Source organism: Elephantulus edwardii, unplaced genomic scaffold (assembly GCF_000299155.1).
Source record: "Elephantulus edwardii isolate Elephantulus edwardi_28Jun2011 unplaced genomic scaffold, EleEdw1.0 scaffold00019, whole genome shotgun sequence".
In the NCBI taxonomy this organism is placed as follows: domain Eukaryota; kingdom Metazoa; phylum Chordata; class Mammalia; order Macroscelidea; family Macroscelididae; genus Elephantulus; species Elephantulus edwardii.
In genome coordinates this window covers 20,385,941-20,399,345 of record NW_006399769.1, presented here as the reverse complement: position 1 = coordinate 20,399,345, position 13,405 = coordinate 20,385,941, and the positions used below count along the sequence as shown (strand labels likewise).

The 13,405-nt window shown below is 41.4% G+C and overlaps 1 protein-coding gene across 1 annotated transcript in view; it reads right to left on the bottom strand.

Moving 5' to 3' along the window:
• Positions 1-13,405, bottom strand: part of FEZ2 (fasciculation and elongation protein zeta 2 (zygin II)) — a 70,487-nt gene that overhangs the window by 9,636 nt on the left and 47,446 nt on the right. The window contains exons 6-7 of the mRNA XM_006882395.1: positions 4,767-4,847; positions 2,450-2,525 (exon numbers count right to left, since the gene is read on the bottom strand). Coding sequence (XP_006882457.1) covers positions 2,450-2,525; positions 4,767-4,847 — 157 coding nt within the window. The remainder of the gene's footprint in view (positions 1-2,449; positions 2,526-4,766; positions 4,848-13,405) is intronic.

Below are 13,405 nucleotides of genomic sequence, written 5' to 3'. Positions count from 1 at the left end.
TTACATAGGAAGAGACTGTTCATCTCCTCCCAGGAAGTTGCTGGTGGATCTGAAACACCAGAAAGGCGCCTCCTCTGAGTTAGCAGCGTCAGTCCTTACCAAGTTAGACACCAGAGCTCCCCCGCTATCAAGCCTTCATATGCAAATTCAAACTGAAGCTGAAGAAAAGGAAAACAAGTCCATGAGGGCCAAAATACAACCTTAAGTTTATCCCAGCAGAACTTAAAACCATCTCAAGAACAGAGTTGATGCACTGAGCACTAATGCCTCAACAGCACAAGCATCATGGAAGGACATCAAAGTCATCCACTATGAAGAAAGGAAGAGGTCAACAAAAAAACATGAATACAATGAATTCAAATTTTGTAAATAAACTAGTTGTTGTTCTTTTTTTTTTTTTTTCAAAGCTGGTGAAAGTTTTATGCTCTCATTTTCAAACAGATTCTGTAGGTTCCTGTCCGGTGCCCAGGGCCGCACCAGCGCAAAGGTTAGTTGTTGTTCTTGGTTTCCATTGAGTCTCAGACGACTCATAGCAACCTGAGCACTACTCATAGAGTTTACGGAGGCAAGCCACTTCAAAAGTGGATGCCACTCCTGCTTCTAAGCTTGTTTTAGTCAGGGAGCTCCACCAAACACTGCCCACCATGGGTAACCATTATCACATTTGGCACATCAGTGTCACAGTGTTTAGCATCACAGCAACCGCGAGTTACCTCTGTACAGCAAATAAACGAGTATAAGAAAAAAATAAATTTAAAAAAACCAAAAACCATGAATGAAAAGAGAGTCCAAAACAGAAGTCAGAAGAGACTCTGAAACTTGTCCTTCAACATGGAAAGACAAAATGAAGGGAAGAAATGATAATGGGAGAGAGTTGAACAGAAGATTTCAAAAGGCAGCTTGGGAAGACAAAGCAAAGTACCATAATGGAATGTGCAAAGACCTTGAGTTAGAAAACCAAAATAAATGAGCTACTGAAGGCTACCAGCATGTGTAGTCTTTCTGTAGTAGCGTTAGCTAACAGAAATCAGTAGATTCGATCTCTTCGTTACAAGGACAAGGAAACAAGACTGAGTGATTGACTCAAAATCAGACACACACATTCATTTATTTTTCACTGTGATCAAGAGTGAGCTGAAATCCTCTTTTCAGCTCTCTTCCTTCATCATTTCTTCCCTTCACGTTGACTGTCTATGTTGAAAAGCACGTTTCAGAGTCTCTTCTAGCATCCATTTTGATCTCTTCTTTCTGTCCTGATGCTGGTATAACAGAAATATCCAAGTGGGTGGCTTTAGGAAACAGACATTTCTTTTCCTGCAGCTTAGGAGGCTAGAAGTCCATCTGTGTGTGTCTCCCTCTGGTTTCTATGTCGGCTCTGGAGAAAGGCCTTTGCCTCCTGTTCACTCTAATGCTCCCTACAAAAAAAATGGTTCCCTACCATTTTTCATACAGCGTCTTCCCCTGTCTGTTTGTACTGTCTCATGTGCCAACTTGCTTTTTATATCTCAAAAGGTTTTCAACACTCCCTACATTGGCATGGACTCACTGACACAAAGAAAACCTATCTTCTGAAGCCATTACATTTGCTGTTAAAGGAAGGAGGATTTATAAAACACATTTGAGAAGGACACAATTCAATGCATACCAGCCATTTCTATCCTAAGCATTTCTAGGGAGCCCTGGTGGCTTAATGCTAAGGATCTGTACTGCCAACCTGAAGGCACACAGTTTGAATCCCCCTACTGCTCTGAGGGAAAGAGATGTGATTTCCTATGTGATTTACTGCCTCTGCAAGCCCTCTGATGAGTCGGCTAGGAGTGAGTTTCAACCTCACAAACATAACCACCACCACTTACCAACAGTCATATGTATGTAATAATCATACAAAACCAAACAAACCAAAACCCACCCACCCAAACCCACTACCACAGAGTCAATTCCAATTCCTGATGACCTTCATGTGGTTTCTGAGATGAAATCATAACAAGAGCAAAGAGCCTCATCTCTGTTCCATGGAACTGTTGGTGGACTTGACCTACTGACATTTGGTTATAAACCCAGTATCTAAAACTTACCACACTACTAGAGTTCCTTTGTAATATCCACAAAATATCTGACTTACTGTAAAATGGATATATCCTTACTTTAACACAAGAGGTGACAAAGAAAAAAGTTTGGGAGTTTCCACACCAGCCCCCCCAAAAAAAATGTAGTTCATAAATATCTCAAAAAAAGTAAGAAAACCAGAAAGATGCAGGCAAATGTAGTCAGCGCAGTGTTCCAAAGCACAGACTTTTGTGATCTCATTCTCACAAGAACAATGGCATTCAATCATTTTCTATAGAAAACTGGCAAAACAAAAGCAACAGAACAAAACCAGGTAACTACAATCAGGTAGTTAAAAATCAGCAAGGTAAATAAACCAACAGTGTCATTTTTACTTGCTCACTTTTTGTTAATATCTGAAGGTCTTCCACAGATGGCGGTCCATTCTTCTTCTCATAAGGAATAACTGTTGTCAAGTACTGCCAAGTTAAAAATAAAAAAAAAAACAATGCATCACTTAGATCTAGATTACTTTTTCTGAAGGAAAAAAAATCTGAGACAGTTAATAGAAGATCTACTTTAGAACCTAAAACAGCTAGCTACTTTAATAATGAAAACAGGAATAAAGGGATCTTGCTAGCTCAGCTGGGGTTCATTTTTCTAGTTTGTTTTGTTTGCTTGTTTTTACTAACACTCATATGTTTATGCAAACTCATTGTCAACATAAATATCCACTTACTATATTTTATTTCATTGTTGAAAACTTCCCTAGGACTAGGTTTAAGGATGGTTTTGCTTATTTTTTTTTAGGAATCATTGTATTGGACAGTCTGCCTGATATTTTTTTTCAGTACTTTAAAAAAATATTACAACTAAGCACAGAGCTTTAACACCTCTGCACAACAAAATCATTCCCAGTACCGGAATAACTCTCTTTTTAAAGTTCATTTTTGCTCTAATTAAACAAAATGGTCAGACAAATACCTTGATAACTTTAAAAACACCTACTGGCTTCTTCCAAGGGCTGACAAAGATGTCTTTATATTACAGTTTAGAGGTGTGCTATTAGTAGTTTAAGTTATAATGTAAGTAGTTACAAAAAAAAAGTTATAAAAGTTTAAAGGTATTAAAGGAAAAGAGGGAAGTTCAAAGGAAGGAATGGCACAAAGGGAAATGAATAGAGAAAATTCGTGTCTGAAATTGAGACAAACCAGCTAATAATTCACTACCACTTGATTCTTACCAGTTATAGTCTATAACTTATACCTCATAAAACCATAATCTAAAAATTATAATCTAAATACTCCTATTCACACTACCTCATATATATATTTAAATGTCAGCTCTCTTCCTAACTCTCAACAAGTGATCATATCCCACTCATAATCACAGACCAGGATCAAGAATGTCATGTAACAATGACTGGATCCCTAGATGCAGGAAAGTGGGCAGTAAGTTTTCTACCATCATTTCGGTGTTGGTTTCTTTGAGGTGATGCCTAATTATATAGGCAGAGTGTTTCTTTGCACAGGACACAGAAAAGACAGCCAGGCCCTTTAAGGTCTTAGAATCACATATGCCAGGCAGCACTTGGAAGCATCAAGACCAAGCTTCAGGGCCACGGGCTGTCAGGCTATGCTCTTGGGCCTGTTTCCCTCACGGTGCTGGGTCAATTTAGAAGTGAGTTTGCCATTTGAAGGGTATGAGAAAGGTGAGAGGCATCAGAATGCAAACAAAAATTCAACCTTCTTTTCATGGAGCCCCTTTCTGAGCTTACCTGTCAATGTGGATCCCCGTTCCCTAACAATGATTCTGTCCCTCCCTGAGTAATACAGAACTACCTTCGGGGAAATCTTGGCTGGAAGGCTGCTGCTGAGGAGGTTACAGTTCACATGCCTTCTGGGTTCTCATTTAGGAAACTAACTCTGAACTTAATACTTCAAATGAAATAATCTTCCTTTTGAAATGAATATTTCAAATTGTGAAAGGTAATTTTTAAGTTCGCTCATTAATATAGATGTGCTCCCCATGTGCATAATATTCTTTAAATTACAATAAAAATAATACAAAGATTAATAAAGCACAAAGTGAAACACATTTGCATGTATATTCATATCCATCCATAATTCCGTATAATGAATGCCTCTACCTTTAAGCTGACTAAAATACATTAAGTTAAATAAAACACATGAACTTCATTGAAAAGGAAATAAGATACTTTTTACCATTTCCACAATTTAAGATATACAACTGAATGATATTAATTATGTTTATCACGTTGCTCAATCATCAACACTAAAGATAACCATATTTTTTATATAGAAGTTTGGTGATATTCACAGTGGTTTTCTTTAGCCCCACAAACACCCTGTTCCTTTGGCCTTTAGAATTAAAAGTGGCAAGTTCTCAGTTATTGTTGCAATCAGATTTCCTATGCATGCAACTCATTATGGTGATGCGTTAATATCTCTTTTTTTAAGGGTAAGAATGAGAAATGGAGCTCTAAAATGTGCATTAAGAATGCATTTAGTCTATTGTCCATTTGAGAAAAAACCCCAGGGAAATTTTGTTCATTATGAGACTATAAATATAATTAGCTTTCCTTTCATGCTTTTAAGCAATGATCTTTAGTAAATTAGTAAGACTGGCAGCTGTCTGGCTCTTCACATACACAGAGAATCAACAAGCAGAGAATGAGGAAAATAAGGATAACCGAGCACCTGTTTCTCTCCACCTGAATTTCCAAAGGTGTGGCGGAGGCCATTCTGAATGACATTTGAGATCCCTTCCATGCTGAAGCGCTAAAGGCAGCAGTATACGGCCGGAGGAAAAGGACAGAAAGACAAGTTCAGAGACTATTAGTGAGAACATACCACGATGAGCTATGTGCCCAAGAGGCAAGCAGTTAGATAATGCGACTACTCATTCTGATAAAGCGGACAAAAATCATGCGTTTTAAAAAAAGGAAAGAAGAAAAACCCATTTATGCTTGCATTTCTTTGCAAGTTAAAGTTTATCTTATCCCAGCATATTCAGGGAGATCAGCCCTGACAGCACTGATAACCGTGTTCCAATGTAATCATTCTAACTTCTATATGCATCGGTTTTGATAAAATTTACCACAGTATTTGCTAAGATTCTTTTTGAGACTGTTTATCTACATTTTATCAAAAGCCTAAAAACTTGACACTAACAGAATGCACATTTTCAACTGAAGTTTACATATTCCTACCATTAAGTTTGGAGGAAATTAACATCACATTTGGCAAATGAAAACACTGTTACATGGGGCGCCTGTGTTCACTTCCCACTCATTCTTCAGACCACCTGCCACTGGCAGGGTGTTAAAACCACCAGCCAGAGCAGTGTGTGTGCTTCCTGGATGGCAGGATGTAGTGTATAAGCCAGAAAGGCCCCAGAAACTTCGACAGACGTCTTCACTTTTTGTTTTTCTAGGAAATAGTTCTCGCCTCTCCCTCCAAGCAACCTCTGCCACTGCCTAGCATCCACTGTACTGGATTCAAAACAAAGTCAAACTCTGTGGTGTGACTGTGCTGAGTCACTTCTGACTCAATGCAAACCATCTATCAGGTTTCCAGGGCTGTAAATCTTGACAGGAGGAGGAGATCCATCTATCTCTCCAGGACCCACTGGGGATTCGAATCCCCAAAGACCAGAGGTCTTTTGGTTATCAGTGCAACAAGCTGCAGACCGTGCCAACAGAGTTCCTGTTGGACTGAACAGGAAGCATTTTCCCCTAACTTTCCTTGATTTGTAACCAGTCTGCAGCATCCTCAGATACAGGGGCGACCCACTGGCACCTCTCCAGCTGCTGAGTCAGAGGAGTGAGTGAGAGGAGTTCTGCAGCCAGCATGACTAATTAAGGACAAAGGTGACCTGGGAAGGAAATTCATTCCTGACTCACCAGTGGCTCCCTTCCATGGAATTTTATTGGGACAAGTTCAGTCAGCAAACATACTCCGGGAGTCAATCTAAAGAATATTTTAACAGGACCCAAATGGTCCTGCTAGAAGACAGACCACTATGGGAATGGCCCCCAGTACTCGGGAAACATACATTTAAGTCCACTGGTCCCTAACATCCTTTCAGAGTGTCCATGAGCTCAGTTATTTCCTTACTGACAATGTCACTGTTGTTAGTTACAACCACACAGCTAGAAACACTGTCAGCCCCTGCCCCCGTCTTCACCATTGCTGCTGGGGCTGAGCTCACTGTTGTAGCCATTGTGCCGATGGCCCGATTTCACTGAAGGTCTTCCTCCTCCTTTGCTGATCTTTTACTTTATCAGGCATGGACTTTCTCCAGGGACCAGTCCCTCCTGATGACATGTCCACAGAACGTGAGACGAGACCCTGCCATTTCCCAAGGAACATTCTACATGTTTAGTAACACGGAGCTATTACAGCTTTTCCATCGGATTTTCTCACAACTCACAGCAAAACATTACAAAGGCGAAATTCCATGTGAAACCTCAACAGACTAAATGCTGAAGCAAAAAATGAAAGTAACGCCTATTTTCCCATTCTTTTTTTAACAAAGTTCTTTTTTCATAAAAATACATACGTAAGCACTAATAAGTTTATTATTGATATTTTAAACTATTCAAGTGCTCCTGATTCAGGCCACTGTCTCTTCAATCACTTGCTCTGTATCTGAGAGCTAGACAATGAATGAGGATGACAGAAGAAAAACTGTGGTGCTGGAAGAGTGCTGAATATCCCACGGCCTGCCAAGAGAACAAATAGTTACGTCTTGGAGAAGGTGTAGCCAGAGCACCCCATGGAGGCAGGGACGGCAAAGCTTCGTCTCACATACTCGGGGCATGTTGCTAGGAGAGGCTGGTTTTTGGAGAGGGACACCACGCTTGGGAAGTTAGAGGATCAGCCAAAGAGAGGAAGAAGACCCTCAACCAGATGAATCAACACGGTGACTGAAGCAACGGTGAGGATGGCACATGCCAGGTCAGGCTTCAGCTCAGCTGTTCATGGGGTTGCTATGAGTCATATGTGACTTGATGGCACCTAACAACAACAATTTTTCATGAATCAATAAATATTCTAATTGTAAAACTCACAAATACGCTTATCCATTTTTGAGTTCTAATTCAGTAAACATCAATTGAATATAACCTGTATAAACCTTGCTACATACAGAAGATCAAGAATTTCAATCTCAATATAATCACATCTCAACATCATAAAAACACAATTCCTCACCATTGGATTAATAGGAAACATCATGATAGATCCACAATCAACATTCTTGGTACCAGCACTCAGCAGACTGGGAGATGTACAGCTTTGGGAAAGTCTCCTATCAGAGAGTTCTTCAAAGTCTGGAAGAGCAATGATGTCAGCTTAAAGACTAAGGTGTACCTGAATCAAGCCAGCCTTTCCAACCACACATTTTGCATCTGAGAGTAGGACAATGATTAAGGATGACAGGAGAATTGATGCATTTGAATTGTGATGTTGGATAAGAGTACTGAATGTCCCATGGATTCCCAAAAGAACAAACAGCTATCTCTTACAGTGCAACCTGAGTGCTCACTGAAGGCAGAGATGGTGACACTTCATCTCACATATTCTGGAGACATTATTAGGAGAAGCTATTCCTTGGAAAGGAACATCACACTTGGACAGGTAGAGAATTGGTGAAGGAGAGGAAGACCCTCAATGAGACAAACTGATACAGTGTCTGTGGCAACAGACTTAAATGTGTAAAGGATGACGGTGCAGGATAGGACAGAGTTCAGATCTGTTAGTCACAGGGTCACTATGAGTTGTACTTGACTCAATAGTGCTTAAAAACAACAATGATAATATAACCAAAAGGAAACTCTGGTGGTTCAGTGGTAAGAAGCTGTGCTATTAATTCAGAGGTAGGTGGTTCAAATGCACCAGCTGCTCTGCACGAGAAAGGTGGGAAATCTTCTCCTTTGCAGTTTATGACCTCTGAAACTTGCTGGAGTGTCAACTAGGAATCATTTCCCACTTGGTAGTAGTCCACCATGACAAGACATATACAAAAGCACTCTGGGTCCTCAATAAATATTAAGATGGGAAAAGAATCCTGAGGGGGAGCTTTAGCAGCACAGCCTGTAGGAGGCTGCATGGCTAACCCGAAGGTGGCTTCTCTCTGGTGGTTCAAATCTACCAGTCACTCTGTGGGAGAAAGATGGACAATCTCCTCTGGAGCAACTTACAGCCTCCAAACCCTGCTGGAGGGTCAGCTGTGAGCCAGTTCTGACTCGACAGCACTGAGTTTTTTTGCATTAAAGTAGTCTCAACAGCAAAAAGCTGAGAAACAGCAAGAAGTTTAATGCTTGAAGAAGCTAGCCATGTGCCTCTGTATCAATCATGTAACATCAGTTTTATGAAATCTGAGTGTCATATTTTAACATCATCCATATGCACCTACAACTCTGCCTCTCTTCCGGGATCTTCACCCCAGGCCTGTCTTCTCAGATCCTCCCACTAATTTTAAGTGAACAAGAAACTAATTAAGACACTTCAACTGAACACCCTTCAATGTGCTGACAACATAATTATCAACTTTAATGCAGTTGGACAGTTTTAAAGGAAAAACTTAGAGGTAACTGTTTTTGCAGGCATTCTGACAGGCTATCATCATAGAATTTGTTCACAATGTTTAAACAGATAATCAAGAAAGATAACATCTTATGCTTCAGAGTCTACAATAAAAATGAGAAACTATTTTCAAATAAACAAGTCACTATTTTTTTTTCTCTCTTAAACATGTTTCTTCTAAAAGCAACAAGGAAAAAAACAACAGTTCAGTTTATATCAATATAAAGGCTCCATAGGAGTTCCTGGGGCATGTTAAAGCTCACTATAAATTTAGAAACTCTCAAATGTGGTAAAAAGTTTTAGCATCTATTTAACTCAAACACACTTTACACTCGGGCAGAATGTGCTAAAAATTCATTTACTTTTACAACTGGAAACCTAATTTCTGTGTGGAAGGAAGAAAAGTGTGTAAAATTATACATTCATAAAATATCTATGTGATTTAGGTTTTCCTTCTTCAATGTACAGCTGTGGGCGTTACTACAGCCGAGTCATTTCAAAAGCTGGGGGCCTGCCTCTCATTTGTTAGGCACTGTCAGGAGTAGAATAGCCTCGAAGGGCTTCCTCAGTTATGGTCTTCACTGAAGCAGGCTGCCAAGTCTTTCTCTAGAGGAAAAGCCAAGAGGGTTCAAATCACCAACCACATAGTAGTTGAGCAATTAACTGTCTGCACATATCACCTGACTCCTTTGGTCACTACAAGTGTAAAAGGTAGTGTTCATGGAGCCAAAACTCTAGGCTCAGTGGAAAAATGAAAACGCAATCAGGCAAAGCACAGCCAGTGAAAGAAGATGAAGTGCTTGCTACTGGCAGTGGGTGAGTCAGCAATGGTTCCTCAAAGAGGCCTTCCCACAGCACAAACTTTCACAGGCCAAGAGATGAACCAAGGAAGCAACAAGGCAGCCTTTAAGATTCTTCTGCCTCTTGCTGCCCTGAGAAAAGTGTGGCAATTGAAAGGTTCTAAGGAGGAAATGGCACGATTGGAAGCTGAATGGCTGTGAGCATAACTAACGATTGAGTGGGTTTCTCCACAAGCACTAGGGTTGCCATGAACTACACATCCACAGGAACCACTAGCTCCTTTCATTGCATTTTCTCTCTCTCCACTGACGCTTTCCGAGTGGCAACTTTGAATTTTCAAACCTTCGATCCATTCCCTTCCCCCAGGGCTCCCTGAAATAATTATTGCCAGTGTGATTTCTTTGACACTGTATGTAGTTGACGGGGTGAGTAAATAAGTAACCTAACATCTCAACATCAGTAAATTGGACATGCACAATTCAGTGACGTGTTCACTCTATTATGCAAATACCACCTTTATACATTTCTAAACTTTCCCCCTTAATAGCATCTCAGTGCCCCTAAGCAGTAAGGTCCCTTTACCCCACTCTCCACTGCTCACCACTAAATTTAGGTCTACATACACAAGTCTGTTGTAGATATTTCTCGTAAGGGAAATCGACAGTAGCTGTCCTTTTGAGACTGGCCTGACTCAGCCTGGTGTTTTGGGGGCACACTCTGAGATGTGAGCTCCTCCACGAGCCCCTTCTGTGGATTCTTGACTACATGCTCCAAGATTTTCCCAAACTCGGCTGCTTCTGAGAGACCTTTTATTATTTCTTTTTTTTTTTTCTTTCCCTTTCCTATTTCTTATGCATTGGCATTCTGTCTCAAAAATTTCCTGAGGCTATATACACATTTCCTGGCCATTCCTTAATTCTCAACTTCCGCTTCCACAGGCCAACACAAAAGCAAATCTACTGTCAACAAGTCAATTCTGGCCCATGGTGAAACCATCTGTTACAGACATTTTTGGTTGTAGAAACCAGAGGGAGCTCTGGTGGCCTGGTAGCAAGAAGCTGTGCTGCAATCCCAAAGACACTTAGTTCAAATGCATCAGATGCTCTGCAGGAGAAGAATGAGTAGTCTCCTCCCACACAGTTAACTGCCTCTGAAAACCTGCCCAAGGATCAGCTGTGGGTCAGTTCTGACTCCACAGTATACAACAACAACAGTAACAGTCTTCAGGGAAGTAAAGTGCCAGGCACTTTCATAGCATCAGTACATAGGTTCCAACCGTGGAGTAGTAGATTAATAGAGCACAACTGGTTTGCACCACCATAAGACCACCTTTACCATAAAACCACCTCTCCCTAAACTCAGCACAACGCTTCAAGCAGAGACTGAAACATAATAAGGACTCATCTTACATGTTAGCTATCTTTATGACGATTTTTGTGTTCCTGACTCCTTCTAGCCTCTGCACCTTAAACAAAATGCTAACAAGAAAGAAAAATGGGAGCTCTAACAACCTTGTCTGTAGGGAGTCCCACTGCTGACCCCAATGGACAGTAGCTATAGTTCTAAACCCTCCCTGACCAAAAGAGAGTTCTTAATTCTCTCCCCAGCCAAAAGAAAACCCCACAAAACTTCAGAATCTCCCTCCATTCTGTATCTCTTACTCATTTACTCATTCTTTAAAGCAGCAAAGGTTGAGCTGGATACTGAGCTAGGATGTTGTTGCTATGTGCTATCAAGTCAGGACTTACTCAGCTGACCCTCCAGTGGGTTTTCAGAGACAGTAAATCGCAGGGGGAAAGAGTGCCCATTCTTCTCACACAGAGCAGCTAATGGATTCAAATGTCAGGCCTCGGAAGCACCTTCTCCCAGTAGGCCATTCAAAAAGAACATATCACACATCGGCCAAGGCCCTATATCATCGTAAATGTACATTTGCCTTAGCGCTGGGGAGGGCATGGGGAACAGAAAAACTAAAATAAGCAAATGAAGTATGTTGTTATGTGCCACTAAGTCAGAATCGACTCATTGTGGACCCTCTAGCACGTCTTCAGAGAAGTGATTCACAGGGGAGGAGGGTGCCCATCTTTCTCCGGCAGAGTGGTTGGTGGATTCAAACTGCATGCTTTCGAGCACAACTAGGCCAGCAGAGCTCCCAATGCAGAATAAAACTGCAGATAATACGTGCCCTGTCAATAACTTCAATGGGGCAATTAAAACAGGACGCCTGTTTTATTGAGGTAGAGAAACACTCGGTGAGGGGTTGTCATCTGAGCTGAAACATGAATTATGCACCCCTCCCAGAGCGGCTACAGCTTACAACACACAAGCAGATCTGCCCTGAGAACAAATCCAAAGCAGCACATCCGGTGGCAGTGTGCAGAGGGTTTGCCGTGCCTGCCTGCCCATCAGGGTGTGCGGCAGCGGCTACTGTGTGTGTCCTCAGGCTCCTCTCCCGCCAATAGAAAGACTCTGTTTACTGAGGCAAGCCTGCTCTTTACACCTTTGTATACTGGCTGTGTTGAAAATGGCCTTTTAACTTTTGACTTGTAAGTGGTCACACCTAGAATCAAGGGTTAAGGGCAAACAGTATCAAACATATGGGACTTGAGGCTGGATAAAATTTCTATGACCAAGACTTTTATCTTTACCTTAGGCAGAAGGGGGCATATGGCTTATCTACACTTACCTAAGTCAGAACCAAGGACCTGAGCGGAACTCCTCCATTCCTGGTTCTTCAAACAATCCCTTCACTCTCTTTAACAACTGTTAAATCAAATACACCTACTCCTCACTAACTATCTCATGATCCTTCTACTATACCTTTTTATCCATATTCACTCTCTCATTATTTCACTTATGACAACAGTAAAAATCTACTGTTTTGTGTACCAAGGATATACACCTGACAGTAACAAATGTGGAGTGCACAGTGAGAGAAACACTGGCTGTGATGACTAAGGTCTGTGCGTCAGCTGGGCTGGGCCATGAAGCTCAGTGGTCTGGCCGTTAAGTAACGACATGCTCATCCATCGTTCTCTGATCTGATGTAGCCATCCTCCATTTCACATATCATCAATTTTCATATTAACATCCTAGACTTGAAACGTAACCATGTATATAATAAATAAGGAAGAATCAATGCCTTCAAGTTGTGGTGCTGGAGAAGAGTCTTGAACATACCATGGACTGCCAAGAAAACAAACAGGTCTGTCTTCAAGAAGGTGAAACCAAGTCTCCCCTTGGAGACGAGGATTTTGAAGTTCAGTCTCATATACTTTGGGGCGTAGCCACAGGGACTGGTCCGTGGAGAAGGACATCATGCTCGGAAGGGTAGACAGTCAGCGCAGGAGAGGAAGACCCTGGATGAGTAACTAGGGCAATGGGAGTCAGTGTGTCGGAATTAGCGAGACTGGCTCAGGACAGGGCAGGATTCAGAGCTGCCACACGTAGGGTCACAGGCAACTTGACGGCACATAACAACAACAACCATCACCACCAACATCACTTCCTGCACTTTGTTAAATGCAACAGCCTTCTAAAAAACTTCTTATCCCACATTGCCTCCTTCCAATTGGTTCTCCTTAAAACCACTGACGTTACAATCCTTCCAAAGACCCTTTGCTTGTTTTCTATAATAATAGGAAGCTCTGGTGCTGTGGTCCACAGGGTGCTGCACGGCAAACCTCAAAACGATGCTTCTCTGGTGGTCTGAGCAGTGGCTCCCTTGGAAACAAGCGGGCAAGCTCCTCCTGCATGTTTTGTTTTTTAAGGGTGAAAGAAAAGATATATTTATTAGAAAAGATTCATCTTAAAGGACACAACAGACCTCTCCAGAAATAGAAGTAGAAAAAGCCAAGGTGGATCATGGACCTAGGACTAAAACCAAGGACTATAAAATTCATTACAGAAAAGCTAGGAACAACACTAGAAGTCCTAATCCACAACAT